Source organism: Rhinolophus ferrumequinum, chromosome 6 (genome assembly GCF_004115265.2).
Source record: "Rhinolophus ferrumequinum isolate MPI-CBG mRhiFer1 chromosome 6, mRhiFer1_v1.p, whole genome shotgun sequence".
NCBI lineage: Eukaryota > Metazoa > Chordata > Mammalia > Chiroptera > Rhinolophidae > Rhinolophus > Rhinolophus ferrumequinum.
Window position 1 is genome coordinate 71,153,448 of NC_046289.1, and position 21,467 is coordinate 71,174,914.

At 32.4% G+C, this 21,467-nt stretch overlaps 2 protein-coding genes across 2 annotated transcripts; one reads left to right on the plus strand and one right to left on the minus strand.

Moving 5' to 3' along the window:
- Positions 1-5,619: 5,619 nt before the first annotated feature.
- Positions 5,620-6,555, plus strand: LOC117023782 (olfactory receptor 4K14). Its single transcript, XM_033108944.1, has one exon. It carries the CDS (start codon positions 5,623-5,625, stop codon positions 6,553-6,555), a length of 933 nt encoding a protein of 310 aa, XP_032964835.1. The 5' UTR covers positions 5,620-5,622.
- A 6,652-nt stretch (positions 6,556-13,207) lies between these two features.
- LOC117023812 (olfactory receptor 4K1) lies at positions 13,208-14,264 on the minus strand. Its single transcript, XM_033108990.1, has one exon. It carries the CDS (start codon positions 14,204-14,206, stop codon positions 13,271-13,273), a length of 936 nt encoding a protein of 311 aa, XP_032964881.1. The 5' UTR covers positions 14,207-14,264; the 3' UTR covers positions 13,208-13,270.
- Between the last annotated feature and the right edge of the window lie 7,203 nt (positions 14,265-21,467).

Here is a 21,467-nt window from a genome sequence, read left to right on the forward strand (position 1 = left end):
TTTTTCAACAGAGCAGTTAAAGCTTTTCTAAAAGACGTCAGATATTACCACTCCTCTACTCAAAACTCACCAATTACTCCCCATTTCACTCAGAAGATAACGTAATGTGCTGATCATGTCTTACAGAAACCTACATAATCTGCGCACCACCCACAAGTACTTATCTGACCTCATCAACTACTTTCCACTTTATGCCACTTTAGTCACAGGAGTTATTTGACCACATCAGGCAGCACCCACCTAACCGCCTTTCCACTGATTGTTCTTCCTATGTTTTCCTTTCCCCAGATATACACATGGCTAATCCATCTCCTCCTTTAAGTCTTTGACTAAAAGTCACCTCAAGGAGGCCTATTCTTAACATCTTATTTTTAAAAACCCAACCTAAAACCCCATCTCAGGCATTCCCTATGTCCTTTACCCTGCTAGATTTTTTTCCTTAGCCCTTATCATAAATTATTCATTTGTATTTATGTGTCTGTGTTTTCTGTGTGAATGTAAGTACCATGAGGAAAGAAATTCTTATTTATTTTATTCACCAGTACCTCCTGAGAATGTATACTACGTGTATAGTTTGGTGTCCTCTTGTTTTGATCTTTAACAAAACACCATGAATTCTTCTCTGCTACTGAAAATTCATGTGACTAACTAAACACTTTAAGCCTCAGTCCCCTCATTTGTAAAGTAAGAAGATGTGTCTCTCTCATTAGGCTTTTGTGATGATTAATTGAAAGAATCAACTTAGAATAGTGTTGACATAGAGGAAACACTCAAGATATGTCAGTTATTTAAATTTATATTGCTATTTTTATTATTAAATTATCCATTTCATTCTACCTGACCAAGAGTTTGATACATTTTTTCTAAATTTGATATGTGAATAACATTATATCTTGTAAAGTTTTAATTGTTTGATGTTTATTAAGGTAAATTTTTAAATATTTATGGGTCTGTTATTTCCTTTCTTTTTAAAAATAATTTTCTTATATTCTTTGCTCATTTTTCTCTTCAGGTTTTCTTCTCTTATTGATTTGTAAATACTTTTTCTATATTGAGGATCTTAGGCCTTTATCAGCAGAGGACTATAATAGAACTTTGTATGGATTAGGAAAAAAGTGCTTCCATTTTAGCAGATCCAGGCCTGGCCAGGATGTATTGTTTGTTTGATGGTTGGGGCATAGGCGGGATGTCAGTCCCCACAGACCCTTGGGCCAGTAGGCTTTGAGCAGTTACAGTCTGCAGAACTCTGTGTAGTGAATTTGCATGTCACAACGTTGGAAATACAGTTAACCAGTTTGTAGCTGGATTTAAATTTTAATGTGATGCTTTCTAAAGTATTTTTTAAAAATATTTTTGTCTATATATTTTTTCACTTTCTGAATTCTTCTATTGTTGACTTTAGTGTATTGATTAGGGCTGTACAGAGAAAGAGAGAGAGAGAGAGAGAAACAGAGAGAGAGAGAGAGAGATTATAAGGAATGTCTCATGTGATTCGGAGGCTGGCAAGTCCAGAATCTGCAGTTTAGACTGACAGGCTGGAGTCCCGGGAGAGTTTATGGTGCAGATGAAGTCAAAGGAGTCTACTGGAGAATTTTTTCTTGCTTGGGAACGTTGGTCTTTTTGTTCTATTCAAGCCATACCCTGATCGGATAAGGCCCACCTACAATATAGAGGGCAATCCGCTTTAGTCAGAGTTCAGCAATTTAAATGTTAATCTCATCCAAAAACAGCTCCAGGTTGACACATAAAATTAATCATCACATTTAGTAAATCCTTCCCTACCTCCAAATCAAGTATTCACTTCTGTTGGTTGTCACAAGCTTCTCTATAATTCTTGGCTTTACATAATATATCTGTACCCACATAATGACTTTGTATCAAAAACAAATGACACTGATGCATATAGCATACTTATGCAATCTTTCTTTAGCAATTATTCTGTGTGTTTTAAATAGAGAAGCAGAAACTTAGAAAGGTTCCGTGATTCCTTTTAAGTGAAACACAATTATCTAATGCCAAGTTAAACGTGAGATTTTTTACTACTCTCAGATGATGTCTTGGCATTAAAATCCCTTATAAATTGGGTTGTGCTTATATATCTAATATGGGATTGAAATGTGATTATCATTCATCAGAACATTCTCGGATATTTTTAATCAGCATACGACCACTAGCAGAAAAAGCCTGAATTAACTTCAAATAATCTTGGGTAACAAGTAGAAAATTATAAATGATGTGCAAAGTAACCCAGACACCAGGAGATTTCATTATACATGACCATATGAATCTGGAGAAAGCAAATTTTTTGGCACATATAAACCTGATGCTCCTGGTAGAAATAAGCTTTCTGCAAAGTGTTATGCTTGATCAAAGTTACATTAAACAATGTGCATTGTTGGTATATTTTCAGAATGTAACTTGTTAATTTGATTATTTAAAGAAAAAGCAACCACACAATGTGATCTATAGATGATGTATTATAGAAATGTACACGTGAAATCTATATAATTTTGCTAACCTCAATTGTCACTCCAATGAATTTAATAAATAATTTATGTATATGAAAAAAGAAAAAGCACATTTTATACTGTATTAATTGGATAATGACACATATTCTGCTTGAATTATTAAAATAATTTCAAATATGTTTATATAATCTGACAGGTCTTTAAAATTTTTCTTCCTTTGTCACTTAGGGAAATGAACATGATTCATTACCAAAAATTTCCACTAGAATGCAGTTTACTCCCCAGCCTTAATTGTGGTAATTGGCCATGAATGGCCCATCTTTAAGGGCCCATCTTAATTTGAGAGGAGAAAGGATATAGATATTTATATCTGAAGTCCAAGGAAGACTCAAATTTGAAGTTCTCTAGCTTGTTAAAGTGGTGCTTTTCCTGAATTGTTTTTTAAAAGGCAGGAGAAAGACATGATTAAATCTTCCCTGGAATAAAAATATGCATGTTTCCACTGGTTTTTTTCAAGGGCATTAGATTTGAAATACAAATTGAATGATCTGCTGTGTCAGCACTGAACATCTTAACTCCAGGTTAGTAAAGAGATTTTGCTATGTAGTTAGTGAATATGTGTCTGAAAATACAAGTCAAATAGAGACTAATTTATTCTATGATCTGTGCAATAAGTCATTGAAGTAAATCATATTAACTTGTCAGTTAAAATTAAATTTATCTTTATTGTATTTGTTTAAGTAGTATTTGTAGGTATACAAAATTGACCTTTTTTTAATTACAAATTCAACATTTGTTTAATAATCTTTAAAATGCCTTTGCAAATCAAAGAGTTCTTTGAAATTACAACTCATATAAGTCTATTATATTCTATTTCATAAAAATACATTTTAAAAACGATTTATTGATATATAATTTACATGTCTTAAAGTTCACTCATTTTAAATGTACAATTCAATGTTTTTTAGTATATTTACGGAGTTGTACAACCATCACCAATATCTAAACTTAGAACATCTTTTACTCAATAACGAGTTATATGTTTTTTATTATTTTTGTTTCCTGAGGTTTTCATTTGACTATTTCAGATTTCCATTCACTTAATCTGTATAAAACACTAAATTAAACACAGTTATGGTCTACGTTTACATTTGAAATTTTTCATAGTCATAGAAAGAAAACCAATATAAGTACAGCCATTATAGTTTGTAATATGTATGTTAGGATGGGTGTCAGGATAATAACCAAACTTGCAAAAGGTTCCTGGATTGTGATTATATCCATTGTATCCACAGAGGTGTTTAACTTCAGATTCATAATCCTGGTCCAAAGTGGGGTAGCATCTATTACCAAAAAAGTGTTACAATTATATCTTTTAACACAAAGCTTTTATAAAAGCTCAAGATGAACAAAAGGAATTTTGAGTCCTATTCTGACAAAAGCCTGGGTGTGATTGGTGCTTTTTGAATGGACTGAAACAGATATAATAAACATTTATTCCTATTGATTTAAAAAATCTGTCACCATATTGTATTCACATCATTAGAATATTTCAAATCTAAAGTATGCTAATTTAGTTCCCTATAAAAATCTTACAAAACCCAAAACTGTTATTTCATGTTATATTCTCCAGTTTTGTAGAGACTAAATACAATAAAAACTCACATGGAGGATAGTACTGCATCTTTTGTGAAATTGTTCATGAAGACTATTTCTCAATGCCCTTATAAAAAGGTTTATACAATATCTTCCTTTTAGTGAGGAGAGTGAGGTACTAGTTTATTTCTCATGATAAGCTAATAATGAAACCTATACATCCCATCCTACTTCTTCTGGAGGCTCAGAGCTACATTTTTAAATTAAATGCTGGATTTATCAGTCACTCATGAATAATTGTGAAAACACTCCCCCCAAAATTATTGCACAGGTGTTATGTTCTTTCCCTATTGAGTGGTCCTGAAAAATATCTCTTTCATTGAAAGCCACCCTAAAATCCTCTCAGAAGTGGTGAGTTTATAAACAACAAATCTACACATGTGTAGATCATTGGCTTTTTAATCTCAAACCAACTGATTAAATAAATGACAAGAGCAATAATAAAAAATTGTGAGATCAGGGAAATTATATAAACCCTTGTTTAATTGATTTATTTCCCTTTATACTGATCGGTTTTTATACTGAATTAAGTGAGATGGAAAACTGCCTTGGTGTTATATAGATATGGTCTGAATGAGTGAATGTGTGAATAAGCAAGTGAGTAAGGAGAAGTCCTGGTAGAAATCAAAACTATGAGAAATGTCATTCTATAGATCACACACAACACACTAATGCCACTCCCACCAGATTATTAAACAACATACATAAGTTCACTATTAGGGAGCTGTCTTATATTTATATATCATCCCAAATATGTTTCATACTCAGAACATGCGTGTTTTTTTTTTTTTTTTTTTTTAGCTTAAAACAATCTTTCTCCTTTTAACTTTGTCATCAAGGAATGAAATGTACTACTTCTGTTGGCATCAGGAAGGAGCTATATTGATTGGTGTTTAGATATGCAGACACAGCCACACACCAAAATACCTTTGATTAGATTTTGTCGTGTTTTTGTGTGGGCAAATGGAGAGAAAGGAGGAGAGAGACTGATAATGTATATGCAATTGTCTGTTTTACATGATGACATTGTTTTTTAAATTGAGCTTTAATTTAAATTTTTAGGTCTGATACTTAAAAACAATCACCCATTGGTCAATGATATTGGCACAAATAGACAGAACATAACACCATTTAGAAAATCTTTATATTCTCAACTCTCCTAAGGATTTTTGGTTCACATTCTGTACTTGATTGATTACACATTTTACCATGGACAAAGACTAGAGAAGTGAGAAAAAAAAATGTTCCCATAACTCTCACCTATCCTTGAGTCTCCCCAGATATCCAACTACTTCTAACGAAACACTGAAGTCTGAAAAAGTAAATATTCATGTTGTTATGGACTTGGTTTTAATCTTCCATATATTGCATTTTAGATTATCTCTTACAAATTAAAAATTATATTCAGATAACACTTAGTTGATGACTTTCTTGTACCTGGTAATTGACACTTACATCTCTTTATGTAGATTTGGAACAAAATCTGAAACCTGAGATAATGGACCTGCAAAATTACTCCTTGGTGTCAGAATTTGTGTTGCATGGACTCTGTACTTCACGGCATCTCCAAAATTTTTTCTTTATATTCTTTTCTGGGATCTATATGGCCACTGTGCTGGGTAATGTCATCATTGTTGTCACCGTAATTTCTGACCCTTGCTTGCACTCTTCCCCCATGTGCTTCCTGCTGGGGAATCTATCTTTCCTGGACATATGGCTGGCCTCATTTGCCACCCCCAAGATGATCAGAGACTTCCTTAGTGATCGAAAGCTCATCTCCTTTGGAGGATGTATGGCTCAAATCTTCTTCTTGCACTTTATTGGTGGGGCTGAGATGGTACTTCTGGTTTCCATGGCTTATGACAGGTATGTGGCCATATGCAAACCCTTGCATTATATGACCATTATGAACTGGCAAACTTGCATCAGTCTAGTGTTGGTTTCATGGGTCATTGGCTTTGTACACTCCATCAGTCAAGTAGCCTTTACTGTGAATTTACCTTATTGTGGCCCCAATGAGGTGGAGAGCTTCTTCTGTGATCTTCCTCTCGTGATCAAGCTTGCCTGCATGGATACCTATGTCTTGGGTATACTTATGATCTCAGACAGCGGGTTGCTTTCCATGAGCTGTTTTCTGCTCCTCTTGGTCTCCTACACTCTTATCCTCATCACTGTCCGACAGCGTGCTGCTGGTGGGGTAGCCAAAGCACTCTCTACTTGCTCTGCACATATCATGGTTGTCATGCTCTTCTTTGGGCCCTGCATTTTCATCTATGTGTGGCCTTTCAGTCGATTCTCCATAGACAAGATCCTCTCTGTGTTTTACACCATTTTTACTCCATTCTTGAACCCCCTTATCTACACATTGAGAAATAAAGAGATGAAAACATCTATGAAGAAACTGTGGAACCAACGTGTGACTTTTCATTGAGTTCCAGCTTTCCATAGTGCTACATGTCCTTACACAGTCAGAAGGTATCATTTATTTAATATGACTCTGCTCAAAGATTTAATTCTATCACTATATTGGCATAATTTATATTGTGTTATATTATAGAGAATAATTTATTTCAACTAAAATTATATATATGTACATATATATAATGTTTGTATATACATATGTATATATAATTTTATCATATATATTCAAACCCCCACATACATTTTGGGAAGAATTTCTTTAAAAAAACAGATTTCTCTTACTAGTGTATTTTATCTAAAAACTGATCAAAAATGAATTTCCATTTTTTAATTATGGTCCAACACAGTAAGGGCTGTCAGTTCGTAGGCATTTAGATGTGAGACATTTGGTACAGGGGAGCTAACCTGAGCATAACTAATGCCCTGTAAATCTTTCTAAAGGAGAAAAAACAAACAAAGAACACTCTTTCAAGATCTTATTGATTTAAAAAGTATACTTTTTCTTATGAATATGCGTTATACTAAATCTTTTTATTTAAAAAACGAATGCATGCCAGTGATATTAAATTACAGAAGTTAATTTTAGCATGGAAAAAATCAATATTTTATAGCTAAATATTTCATGGTAGAAGCATAAGCTATAGTGTCACTATTTCATAAACATTGGATTAATAAATTAATAAATTTTCACCCAGAGTCCATTTTAAACAAACACTGCATTTTACTGAGTTGCAGTGGGGAATCATCTATCAGGAAGTATGTTTGAATATCACAGATCTTATAATTCATTTTTAAATGCTTTTGGATCCTAAATAGATAATCATAAACAAGATAAAATTTCCAATGGTATTTTTTAAGGGAGTAGAACAAAAAATCATCAGATTTGTATAGCATCACAAAAGACCCCGAATAGCCAAAGCAATCCTAGGGAGAAAAAAAGAACAATGCTGGAGGTATCACATTCTCTGACTTCAATTTATACTACGAAGCAACAATAATCAAAACGGTATGGGATTGGCAGAAATACAGATACACAGGCCAATGGAATAGAATTGAAAACCCAAAAATGAACCCACATATATAGGGGGATAATTTTCAACAAAGGAGCCAAATACATACAATGGAGAAAAGAAAGCCTCTTCAATAAATGGTGCTGGGAGAATTGGAAAGACACATGCAAAAGAAGAAACTAGACTGCTATCTATCACCATATATCTAAATTAACTCAAAATGAATCAAAGACTTAAACACAAGACCTGAAATAATAAATTGCATAGAAGAAAGGATAGGTACTAGGCTTGTGGATTTGGATTCAGAGAGGATTTTATCAATTTTATTTCAAAGACAAGAGAAGAAAAAGCAAAAGAACTGACTCTGGGTGGGGAACACACAATGTGATATATTAGATGATGTATTACAGAATTGTACACTTGAAACCTTGTAACTTTACTAACCATTGTCACCCCAATAAACTTTAAAAAAGAAAAAGAAGGTAGCCTTAAAATAAATAAATAAGTAAATAAATAAATGGAACTATATCAAACTGAAAATCTTCTGCAGAGCAAAAGAAAGCATCAACAAAACAAAGAGGCAACATACCAAATGGGAGAAGATATTTGCAAACAACATGTTTGATAAAGGGCTAATATTCAAAATATATAAAGAACTTGTACAATTCAGCAACAACAACAAAAACAATCTACGTAATTAAAAAATGGGCAGAGACCCTCATACACTGCTGGTGGGAATGTAAATTGGTATAACCACTATGGAAGACAGTATGGAGGTTCCTCAAAAAATTAAGAATAGAATTACCATATGACTCAGCAATCCCTCTCCAGCGTATCTACCCCCAAAAATCTGAAAACATTTATCCATAAAAATATATGTACACTGATGTTTATTGCCGTATTATTCATGGTGGCCAAGACCATGGAAACAACCAAAGTGCCCTTCGATAGATGATTGGATAAAGAAGATGTGGTATATATGCACAATGGAATATTACTTGGCCGTAAGAAAGATGAAATACTGCCATTGGCGACGACATGGATGGATTTTGAGATTATCATGCTAAGCGAAATAAGTCAGACAGAAAAACATCAAGAACCCTATGACTTCACTCATATGTGGGATATAAAACTGAAAGCATGAACAAGACAAACAAACAAAAACTTACAGGCACAGACCACAGTTTAGTGGTTACTAGAGGCTAAGGAGGGAGGGAGGATGGTAAAAGAGGGGAAAAAGGGTCAAATATATGGTGGTTGAAGGAAACTTACTCTGGGTGGTGAACACACAATGTAATACATAGATGATGTATGATAGAAATGTGCACTTGAAACCTATATAATTTTACTAACCAATGTCACCCCAATAAATTTAATAAATAAAAAATAAAATAAAATACTTTTTAAAAGATAAAAATATTACCAGCACACCAGATATACCTTCCTTTTTATCTTTCTTCCAGTGACTGCATTGGCTGAAAAGTAACAAGTATGCTGACCTCTAACACAATTGATTAACTTTGTCTATTTTTAAAATTTATTTAAATGGAATAATAAAGCATTAATTTTTATCTTATTTTTGCTCAATATTGACGCATTTTTTGTGTACAGTTATATTTTTTTAATTTTCTTTGGTATATAGCATTTGATTTTATTAATATACTACAATTTATTTGTTCGTTCTATTGTTAGTGGGTATATGGCTTGTGTATAGTATGGTGCTACTAAAATGGGACTGCTATAAACATTTCTGTACATGCCTTTTAGTGAGTATCTGTGTTTTATGTGTTGGTATACAACTAGAAAAGAATAAGTAGAATTAGTGAGTGATAGAGTCTGTGTAGATTCAACTATTATAAATATGGCCAATAGTTGTCCAAAATGGTTGTCCAAATGTATGCTCTCAGCAGTCGTGCATGAGAGTTCCTGTTGCTCCACATTCTTACTAATACCCAGGACAGTAATACTTTGTATCACATTGTAATTTCAAGGTTCATATCCCTCATTATTAATGAAATTAAGCAAACTTTCATAAGCTATTGAGCACTTGAATATCTTCTTTTGTAAAGTACCTTATTGAATTTTTGCCCATTTTTCTTATTAGTTTGCTTTTTAAAAATTAATTTGTAGAACATCATCTATATATGACATTGTATGTTCACCAACCAGAGTCAGTTCTCCTTCCATCACCATATATTTGATCCTTTTTTTCCCAGCATTTTGACCTGAAAATTCTAGCCATCCCTAACTCTCTGGACTAAAGAATATGGGACTTAATGGTTAAACTTTATGATATTTATCTTAGCTTTTTAGAGGCCTTTTCTAGCTTATGGATTTCTAGTTGCTGCTACAATTTTGTTGATCTCAGAGTAAGTCTTTAGTAAATTAAGAGAAAAGACCAGTCTCAGCTTCTGAGCCTGTTTTCACTTGTGGTGTTGTAATGAATAGGAAATGGCTATTAGACAAACAGTCATGAAAATACTGGCTCTCTCTTAGCCTCTCAGTTTCATCGTCTATAAAATGGGGATAAGATAGGTTACCTACCATAAATGCTACTATGATCAATGTCAAATTTGACACTGAAAGTCGTTGGCACTTATTAGACACTCAAAAAGTGACCATTATTGGTTTAGGTTCTTTCTAAATCTGTTATCAGAAAGAAAGCATTGTTTTGATCAATATAGAGGATATGATTGAGAGTGTATTTGTTTGGACTATGAAATCAAAAATCAATTTATTGTATTACGAAAGAAAAAAATCTTTAAATAATTATTATGCAGATACAAAAGCACCCATATCTAGGGTAATCTATCATTAAATTACAATACATTTATTCTCCAGAAAAGCTTAACTATAGTTAGAAAAATCATTGGTTCTAATAATTATACGAGTAATACCTCCTCACCTTGAACATTTTTATCAAAGTCTCTATATTCATGAAATACCTACTAAAACAGCAACCTACATACAGGTGTATAATTCTATAACCCTGCAACTTGGTGGAAGGAAAAACTGAGATGTATAAATGAATCTTGCCTATGTCACTAATTCATTGAAATGTTTCCACAGATTATATTCTTTGGGCTTGAATTTCCTCAGTGAAAAGTGAGGAGTCTGGGTTAAATTATCTTCAACAACACTTCCTACCCTGAAAGTCCATGACTAAGTGTTCTCTAGCCCTCCCTTAATCTGAGGGCAATTCTTTTCTTTGTAAATTGATCAAAACATCAGATGATTCCTAATTATTTTTCGTAGCTGTGCAGCATTCTATTTTATGGATGTACCAGTAATATATTTTGAGAGTCTACATTGATAAACATTTAGGTTTTTATATTTCGATTTTTTCCATAGTTTGTTCTTAAAAGCAATGTTTGCAGTAAATCCTGTGCATATATTTTGTTTTACATATGTGTGAATATATCTGCAAGATAAAACACTAGAAGTATGATTACCAATTCAGGGTTTTAAAATGTTAATGATATCGAAAAATTTCCTTCATATATTGTACCAATTTAGAGATTTAATAACAATATCTGAGGTTTTATCAAAACCTTATCAATGCAGTAAACTATCAGACTTTTGGATTTTTGCCAATCATATAGGTGAACAAGGGAATCTCACTGTACTTGTTTTTTCTTATATGTTAATTTTAACATTTATTCATATGTTCAAGAGTCACTTGCTTTACATTAATAACACCTATACGCCCAATCATATACTTTGCTGATTTTTCTACTGGCTTGTTGTTCATTTATTTATTGATTTGAAAGAGTTCTTTCCAAATGAAATATATTACCCAAATAATACTGCTTTTTACTTAGTTTTTCTTTTGACTTTATTTGTGACAGGCTTTAAAACAAAACAAAACCTATGTGGAAAACTACGTAGTCAGATTTATTAACTTTTTTTTACTTTATGACTTTTGGATTTTTTTGGTCAAACTTAATATGACAGGTTATGACTATGCCTCATCACTAAAACCCAAATGGACCAACAGTAAAGGAAGAATTAGAAAGTTGAAGAATGTATCGCTAGCACTATGAAGAACTGACAAAATTAAATAGCCACTCATAAATTCTCATTTCCTTCCTCCTTCTTCTCCTCTTCTCTCCCTCCCTCCCCTTCATTTCCCCTTTACACTCCTACCCCTCCTCTCCCTCAGAATGAGAATACTGAGCATCAGAGCACTGAAATGACTTGATTTTTCAAGAGTACTATCAACACTTCTCTGTTTTCACCAGCAGAGCAGAGTTACAAGGGAAAAATATGCTAGCAACGATATCATGACTGCTTTAATGTTTATTGTATATTTGAAATATTTTTGGCACTGTATAAAAATATATAAAAGTTAGTCAAGTATAAAAGGTCATTGTCGTGTTTGACATTATACAAATAAATTTAACCAAAAGTCTAAGTTCCAAGAAACCTTAGCTAAGTAGTATCATGCATGGTTCAAGAAGACTGTCTGTATCTAAAACTCAGCTTGTACTAGGACTTAGAGTTAATATCTATGCACATAGCCACTAACATATCTTAAAATATACTTAAAATACTGAATCCTGAGAGATGACAATATTTTAGGAGACTACATTGGTAAACATTTAGGTTTTCATAGTAAATTGCAGGCTTTCTATTTTCTGTTAAGCAATTTTTTTTCATTGTTAGAATACATTTAGTCTCTCTGTTATGAGGCCTTTTTCATAATGCCAGTCTCAGGAATAAGTACATAATAAAACTTTTGACTAGCAAATGAAGCAAGAATTAATAGCTTTCTTAATTTTTATTGTTAGAGTTAGATGAATTTTACTTTCCCTCTTCTGTTTTCCAACAAATATGAAAAAACAGATTTCAGATTTGATCTTCAGTTGCAAATAATTTTTTGTCACTTTGTGCATTTGCATGTTTTAGGTATATATGGCATTAACATTTTCTCTGAACTTAAATATTCAACACTGGCCATACTTGCAAACAATTTAAAAAATATTTGCAATTTTCTATGAATAATGTAGAATTTATTATAACCAATTTATCCTACTTAAAAATATGTAGACTTGAAAAATATACTGCTGATAGCACAAAGTATCTAGAAAAGGTTTTTAATGAATACAAATGTATATCAAATAATATAGAAGAACACAGAAAAATTTTATTGGAACATACTAGTAGAAAGAGAAAATTACATATAACTAAATGTACAATTGAATATCCCAATATTCAATACATAAGGAAAAGATAAAATAAGTGTATACTAATGAGGCAAAATCCATGTTGTAAAACACAATATTTTTTCTACAATGTCAGTATATGAAAATCTTGCTATGAATAAGTTGAATGAAGATATCAGACATTCAATTTGCTTATACATTTTGATTGCAAGGTATAAAAATATCACTTCCGTTGAAGAGAACCACAAGTTTAGTAACATAAATAGCAGTTTATGAAGATTAGAATCTCTATTCTTTATAAAATATTTTTTAAATTATTAAAATTTTAAAGAGAAATTGTGCTTTTGAATTATAAGCAATGAAAAATTGGTTAAAATTGTATTTAAATATTAACCAGGACGTGATTTTATACAATTCCCTTGCACTTAGGACAAAAACCCAGTTCTATAACTCAATAAGCCATACCATTAGCAACAATAACTGGCGTGACGCTGTGATTCAGCGGAGGCTCTTTATTCTCATTCAGGACTACGTTCCTTTGTGGTGATCCCTAGTTTTTCCAGGAGTTCATATGATGGTTTCTCAACTTTTGCATGGCTGATTTAAAATCTTCATTCCTCAGAGAGTAGATGATGGGATTCAACAGGGGTGTGCAAACAGTGTAGAACACAGAAAGGAACTTATCCACAGGAAGTCTGCTAAAAGGCCATATATAGAAATAAATGCAAGGCCCGAAGAAAAGAATTACCACTGTGATGTGGGCAGTTAATGTGGAAAGTGCTTTGGATGACCCACTAGAGGACCGGCGCCGGACAGTGATCAAAATGATGGTGTAGGAAATAATTAAAGCCAGAAAACAACTCAGTGATATCAGGCCACTGTTAGTTAGTGTCATAATTTCCATTTCATAAGTATCCATGCAAGCCAACTCTATCACCAGGGGAAGGTCACAAAAGAAGCTGTCTACCTCATTGGGGCCACAGAATGGCAGATCCACTGTAAAAACCAAGTGGCTGACAGAATGAAGAATACCGACAGCCCAGGAAATAAACACAAAGATTATACATAGTCTCTGATTCATAATCGTGCTATAGTGTAGGGGCTTACAGATGGCTATAAATCTGTCATATGCCATAGCTACAAGCAACATCATCTCACTCCCAACAAAACTATGAAGAAGGAATATCTGGGCCATGCAACCCTCAAAGGAGATAGTCTTGTGCTCAACAAAGAAGTCAACAAGCATCTTGGGTGTGGCAAAGTTAGATTGGCAGATATCAATGAAAGAAAGGTTACTGAGCAGGAAGTACATAGGAGAGTTCAAATGGGAGTCAGAGGAAATGATGAAAATAATCATGATGTTGCCCAGCACTGATGTCGTATACACTATAGAGAAGATGGCAAAAAAGAAAAGCTGAAGTTCCCAAGAATTAGAAAGTCCCAGAAGCACAAACTCAGACACCACTGATTCATTTGTGTGAGCCATGTATCCAATGTACAGTTACCTAAATAAGAGAAAGTCAGGAAAATATCACTCACAATGATTGGCACTATATCTAATATATATACAAAAGAAATATGACAAGCGTTCAATTAAAAGTCAATTTTATTTAATAAAACCATATAAATAATCAATTTAATAATATTTAACACCTATGTCGCTGTGGAAACTGGAAGAAATGTAAAAAAAGAAGATTACATATGGATCCTATCATAATTAAGAACATAAGATACACATCTTAAGAATAAAAATATAAAATCAGAAACAAGCAAATATAAATGATACATTAATACTGTAAATATTACCAAGAGGAAAAAAATTATGCCAAAGTGATAAAGTAAGGTATCATGGAGTAGATATTATTTTAAACTAAAACTTTTTAAAAGTTTGGAACTAAGAAAAATAAATAAAATAAAAAAAGTTTGGAACTTGCTAACCAAAACTGAAGGAAACAGCTATTTCGGGAAGGGAGAATAAGGATAAAGATACAAAGAAAAAAATATGAAAGATGTACTCAGGGAGCTGTGAGTTGAGTGGACTGTCTAGAGGAGAGGGTGTGCTAAAGAGCAATAAAAATGAGGTTGAGAACGGTAGATTAGGAGTGGTAGATACAATTAGCCTTGAATTTAAAGCTAAGTGGACTCGGTTAATATTCTTGAAATTGAGACTAATAGAGTGCTCAATAGTGTTTTTAGAAGCTTAATAGAAGCAATTTGACGTTTTATAGAATGAAGAGGCAATGGTGATACTCTGAAAATTTATTTGAAGATTGAGAGCATTTCTTAAATCCTTTAAACAGATAATCAGTTAATCAGAGTTTACCTTGTGTCACATAAAGAAAGACCAATTTTGAATGAATCACCAATGTGAGTTTAGTCTCTTCTAACTGTCTTTTGTCTCTTTCTAAACATGCCTAACATGCCTGGATTTATCAAAATCTGTAATACCTTTTAGAAACAGTTCTTACACGGTGCATTTTGAACACATAATAGATTTTCAAATGAAAAATTTAAGTAATGTATAAATTGCCTCTTAAGTGATTTTGACATTTTGCTTAACACATCGGGTACAATGTGGCCACTTGGTTCCAGAAAAGAAAGCCCTACAACCTGCTGTGGTTCTGGAAACATTATTGGCTTTAGCCTTGTGTACTCAACAATATATGATAGGTATTTATTTGTCCTTATACTTATTAAAGGTATGCACCCTGTATTCTTCAGGGTTTTATTAGGACCAAGTTATTTAGATATAACTAATATAATAAATATTTCAAAATTTAAAAGCAAAACATTTACAGTTAACCATAATTTAACCAATTAAAAATATTTAAACTATTTACAAGATTTTGTTATGTTATTTTAACCTGATTGTTGAAGCACTAAATGCTACCCTTTCAAGAGCTTCCATCTTTGCGTTTGAGTTATGATATTTAGTTTTAAGAAGAATGCAAAACTTAAGTTACTCAAGAATATAAACAGATCAATGAGGCATGAAGTGACCTCAGGACAAATGTCCATCATAGGACTCTCATCTCCATGCGGAAGATGGGCCAATCCTGGCATGTCTGATCATGTATTTACATGGACAGAGGAGAGGAGGCAAATGAACATTGGGAAGGAAAGAGATTCCCATTTCTAAGACTAAGAAAGATCCTAAAGAGCTACAGCTATTAATTAAAAAAAATTACTCTATGAGGGATTTCATATAGCATTGAATCCATGTGTAAAGCTTGCTAAATATTATGGTAACTTAGTAGGATAACATTAAAGAGAGGAGCAGGGAGAGAGTGAGAGCGAGAGCAAGAGAGCAAGAGAGCGAGGTAAAGAGAGAGAGAGAAACGGAAGAAGAGGAGGAGGAGAAGGAAACATAATGCTTAACACGTTAGATAAAGTTAACAGTATTATACATTCTTTAAAGATTATCTTATCTTTGAAACATCATTTTCTGAAAATATCCAAATTTCCTACCAATTTCATCTTTCCAATATGTAATAAATGATAAGGTTTGTCAGTCTTCATTTTTCAAAATATAGGAAACAGCTAGAAAATTCTCTCCCCACTAATTTTCAATGATTTCTTAATCTAAGTTGAACAGACCGGGTTCAACGTTATATTGCATCTTATTCTTAACAATTAAGGTAGGTACCTATTAGTAAAGATAAATAACATTTGCCACTTACTAGCCATGTGACTGACCTTAGAAGGCAGCTAGATTATCTCCAAGGCTATTTTCATCTCCAAAATTCTAAGTACAGAGGCAGTTATATTACAGAAACATAGGTAATTTATAAAAGTCACTCAGAAATCCTTGGACTATACACAGAGCATCCAGAAGCTTCTTTATTAATGAATCATTCACTTTTTCATTGTCAGTGTATCTCAGAGATAGAAGTGTTTTCAAATCACAAAATACACCATAAGAGAATTTCTCTATTCCTGGTATAAGACCAAGTTTGATACTTAGAAATTGCTGTTTTGTTAATATCCATCTCTAAAGTATGTCAATAGAACACCCAAACCATAAATAGCCATGATTTTTCTTGTCATTATTTTGTCTTATAATAAACCTAGCAGCACATTACTCTACTTTGTGTAGCTACTCCTTCTTCATTCCAGGCAAATTTTAATCATAAATATTTGTTTAACAAATGGCTAAGTAGTCTCTGAACAGAAAGCATAAAAGGGTCGGAGAAGGAACAGATAATGGCTACAGCATACTTCCCTTTGTTCATCAGATAGTGATCCTATTATCATCAGACTTTTGCTAAGCCAATGCAGTGGGAGTCATATAGACAGAGAAGAGAACAGCTATTTATCTCTTCCAGATGGCATTGCCTATTTGACTGAGAAAAGAATAACTTTCCCTTTGCTGTCTTCTGGTTTCTAATTTTGCATCTAGAAGGCAATTTACCAATTATTTGTTTAGTCCAAATAATGTGTTCAAATGCATGTATAACACTTACACTTTTAATACTTCCTCCCAGTCCTTCAGTTCTTCCTTGTTTGCTCCAAATTTGATATCCTTCTGTTTCTAAGCTTCCCACTTACGGCTATGTGCCTTCATACCAAAAATATTTGCAATATACTCTTGATGCATTTTTACCTGGGCCCTGCACTAAGCTGTGCAAACCCCTCAGTTTCTGCTCAAGGTAGTGAGGGCTCTGCTCTTCTTGCCTGTGACCATTCAAATACAGTATCCTAAGGTCAGGCAATATAAAGCCTTCCATCCTGATTCCAGGAGAAAGATTTCATTGGGGAAGTGAGAAACCACCCTTTAGAGATCTGAGGTCATCCTGCGGTGAGAGTAATTACATTTTACAAATAGAAATAGAAAATAAAAAGTTTTTTAACCAACTAGTTGGTACATATGAAAGCAAAAAATTATTTCATTTTCATTAATTCCCAGTCAGCAAAGTAATTTTTTGACCTCTAACTTCCTGTCAATAAAACAATCACACACACACCATCACACAAGCTTACAAATGATCAAAGCCTCCGGGTGCTTACCTCCAATCATAAGGACCTCACTACTTCACATAACAGATTAATCTATTGTTAGGGTGCTCAACTGGTTCTGTCACCTGTAGTTTAATAGAACAAATTTATTCCCACGTAGGCATAATCATTCCTCAAATATTTAAAGGTGCTCTCATTTCTTCTCTGTAACAAATCTTCTATTCTCCCCCCAAAATATATCAATTGTATTTTATAGAATAAGTTTTCTAGATTTCAAAGTGTTGTGATGTAGATGTAATTTTCAAATGGTAGTCTTTAAAGAAGTAAATTGAAAACAAGACTCCTTACCACTTATGTGTATGTATATCCCCTAGTAAAATAGTCACATACCAATGGCACATATTGCAGCATTGATTGAAAGAGATAGATACTGGAGGGGTGGGGGGAAACTAAGTATCTATAAATTTGAAAGTTAAGAAATATAATATTTTAGTGTGATAGAATACATTCCATGATTAAAATAATTAAATTATATTTTGTATGTGAACACGCTTAACATTGAAAACATAAAGTCAAGGGGTAAAATAAAGATTGGTAAAATTATTAACATTATGTGCACATTTTTATAACCAAAAAAATGTATAGACACACTTATCAAAAAAAAGTTTTAAAATATGCAGAGGAGTGGTACAAACTCTAAACAGTGTAGGAAGGCATACTATAAAGGAAAGGGTCAAAAGTTGTATAAAAAGGACTTAAGCTGAATCAATAATATTGTATATACTTTTTAAATGTCTAATTAATCTATGGAAAATATTAATATTTATTATAGACATAACGTTAAATTTAGAAAAAGTTATTTAAAATTTTTATTCCCTATGCCTTTGTATCATGAATATTTGCAATTAAAAGTGATCTTCAAAAAATTAGAAATAATACATTTTAAAGAGCAAAACTTTATAAATTACAAAGAAAATATAATGGAAGAACAGTTTCCATTCACAATAGAAACAAAATAAGATAAAATATAAAGTATCTGGGATAAGTTAATCATAAATATACAGGTTTTATGGGATGAAAATTTTAAAATAATGAACATATTAAAGAGGACTGAAAATATAGTGAGATATGTATTTTTTATTAATTAGATTCAGTTTTGCAAAAAATAAAACTCTCTAAATTATACTCTAAATATAATATAAATATAACGTAACGTCCTTTAGAAAATAGCAGAATTATTATTAGACATTGACAAAATTATGCTTTGGTGTATATTTATATCTAGAGGGTTAGCTGTTTTATAACTGTAGTATTTTAAATCTTTTTTTTTATTTAGGGGGAATCTCCATCTCCACAGTCTGAGTTTGTGTCGTGAGATGTGGTAAGCCTTTTTTGTTGAAGCAAAGGTACCTGTAACACTCCCCCCCAGTCCTGGAAGACAGTGTGGGCATATATTATATGTATGATTGGATGATGTTACTCAGGACTTTGAATCTTAAGGGAGATATAAAATGAGTAAGGGACGGTTTAAAAGAACTATTACATTAGTAACATAATGTTGGATTTCAGTAGTAGTGGTTCAGGGAAGACCCAGTGTCAATAAAGTCGTTTTTACCAGACAAACATGTTCTCTTTTGTTTCATGCTGCCTAACTTCTAATGATATTTGTACATTTCTGAGGCTGCTTCTCCAAACTTACCATCAAATATGTAGGTAATGTAAAATGCTTCTAATAGTTACTTTAGGCTTAGGTTGGTCAGAATTGTTTCTTTTGCTTGCAAAAAAAAAGAATCATTATTAAAGTCATCTATAAAGGTTATTAGGTAAAGCAATTGTGTGAAAATACACAGGAAATATTTGCAAGAGAAAAATAATCAGAAGTAGCTCTATCAAATAAAATATATTGGAAAACTTGAAAATTAAAATATTTTGATATTTAAAAACATATAGAGAAAGAACAGTAAATGAGACAGAAAGCATCCAGTAGTAAAACCAAATATATATATAATATAGTTTGTAATGGTAGACTTGTTTATTTTAAGGAAATACAGATTATCAAATAAGTAGAATTGGTGGGAAAATATGAATTTCTATCTTTATGCTGGTTCTGATAGCATAATATATTTCAGTTGGGTCCATATATTTAATTTAAAAATTTTGTAAGAGTACTAGAAAAAAATGGGTGAAATACTTATGATCCTGGAGTTAGAGAGTTCTTTTAAAGCATGACATTGAAGCCATCAAGGATTGATTTACTGCATAATATTTTTAGATTTGGTATATCAAAGAAAAAACCACATTAAACCTTAAGTAACAATGCCAAACCAGAAAATATGTGCAAACCTCTGACCAATAAAAAAACTAATACCTTATAAATCAAACTACTGTTAGCAATGAAAATGAAGATATATCAATAATGAAGTAGAAAAATAAGCAAAGGCATACACAAGTAGTTCAAAGGAACAGAAATACTATACAACAAAAATGAGGCCATTTCACAGATTAAAAAGCTTCAAAATAATTAGGGTGGCAGATGACATGTTACTCTATAGAGAGAACCATAAAGATTCCATCAAAAAACTATTAGAACTAATAAACAAGTTTAGTAAGATGAAAGGAGACAAAATTAATATTCAGAAATCAGTTACATTTTTCTACACCAATGATAACTATCAGCAAGAGAAATTAAGAAAACAATTCCATTTACAATTGCATCAAAAAAATAAAATACCTAGGAATAAATTTAACCAAGGAGGTAAAAGAACCTATATTCAAAAAATTATGAGATACTGAAGAAAGAAATTGAAGAAAACACAAATAAATGCAAGGATATACCTAGCTCATGGATAGGAAGAATTAACATTGTTAAAATGTGCATACTACCCTAAGTAATTCACAGATTCAATGCAATCTCCACCAAAACACCAATGGTATTTTTCATAGAACTAGAACAAATAATCCTAAACTTTATATGGACCCCAAATAGCCAAAGGAATCTTGAGAAAGAAGAATAGAATTGCAGGTATCATGCTACCTGATATCAAGCTATACTACAAGGCTATAGTAATCAAAAGAGAATGGTAAATCGGTAACTACAATACTGCCATGGGGATATGAAAGACAGTTTGGGGAATATAATCAATAATGTTGTAAAGATTTTGTTGGGTGTCAAATGGGCACAGGTCTTATTAGGGAGACCACTTCTTGGACGGTGTAGATGCTTGACCACTGCACTGAACACCTGAAGCTGAATATTATATATCAACTATATTTTAATATATATATAGTCACAGGTTATGGAGTACAGTATAGGAATGAGTCAATGGAATTGTAATAGATATATATGATATCAGAGGGGCAATAGATTGGGGAAGAGGAGATTATCACTTTGTGAGGGGTGAACTGTCTATTGCATTGCTTTGAAACCTGAAACTAAAAAAAACCAGAAAACAAAAAAACGTGGTACTGGCATAAAAACATACACTTATCAATAGAACAGAATGGAGAGCCTCAAAATAACCAACACCTAGGTGGTCAATTAATCTATGACAAAGGAAGCAAGAATATACAATGGGGGTAAAGACAGTCTCTTCAATAAATGGTGTTGGAAAAACTGGACAGATACATGCAAAAACAAAGAAACTAGACCACTTTCTTACACCATATGCAAGAATAAACTGAAAATAAGTTAAAGGCTTAAATAAAAGACCCAAACCATAAAACTCCTACAAGAAAAGATAGGCAGTAAACTTTTTGAATTACTCTTAGTAATATTTTTTTTTGGACATGTC

Excerpts from the sequence above, each read along its gene's own strand:
- LOC117023782 (XM_033108944.1), top strand. The coding sequence starts at position 5,623 with ATGGACCTGCAAAATTACTCCTTGGTGTCAGAATTTGTGTTGCATGGA.
- LOC117023812 (XM_033108990.1), bottom strand. The coding sequence starts at position 14,206 with ATGGCTCACACAAATGAATCAGTGGTGTCTGAGTTTGTGCTTCTGGGA.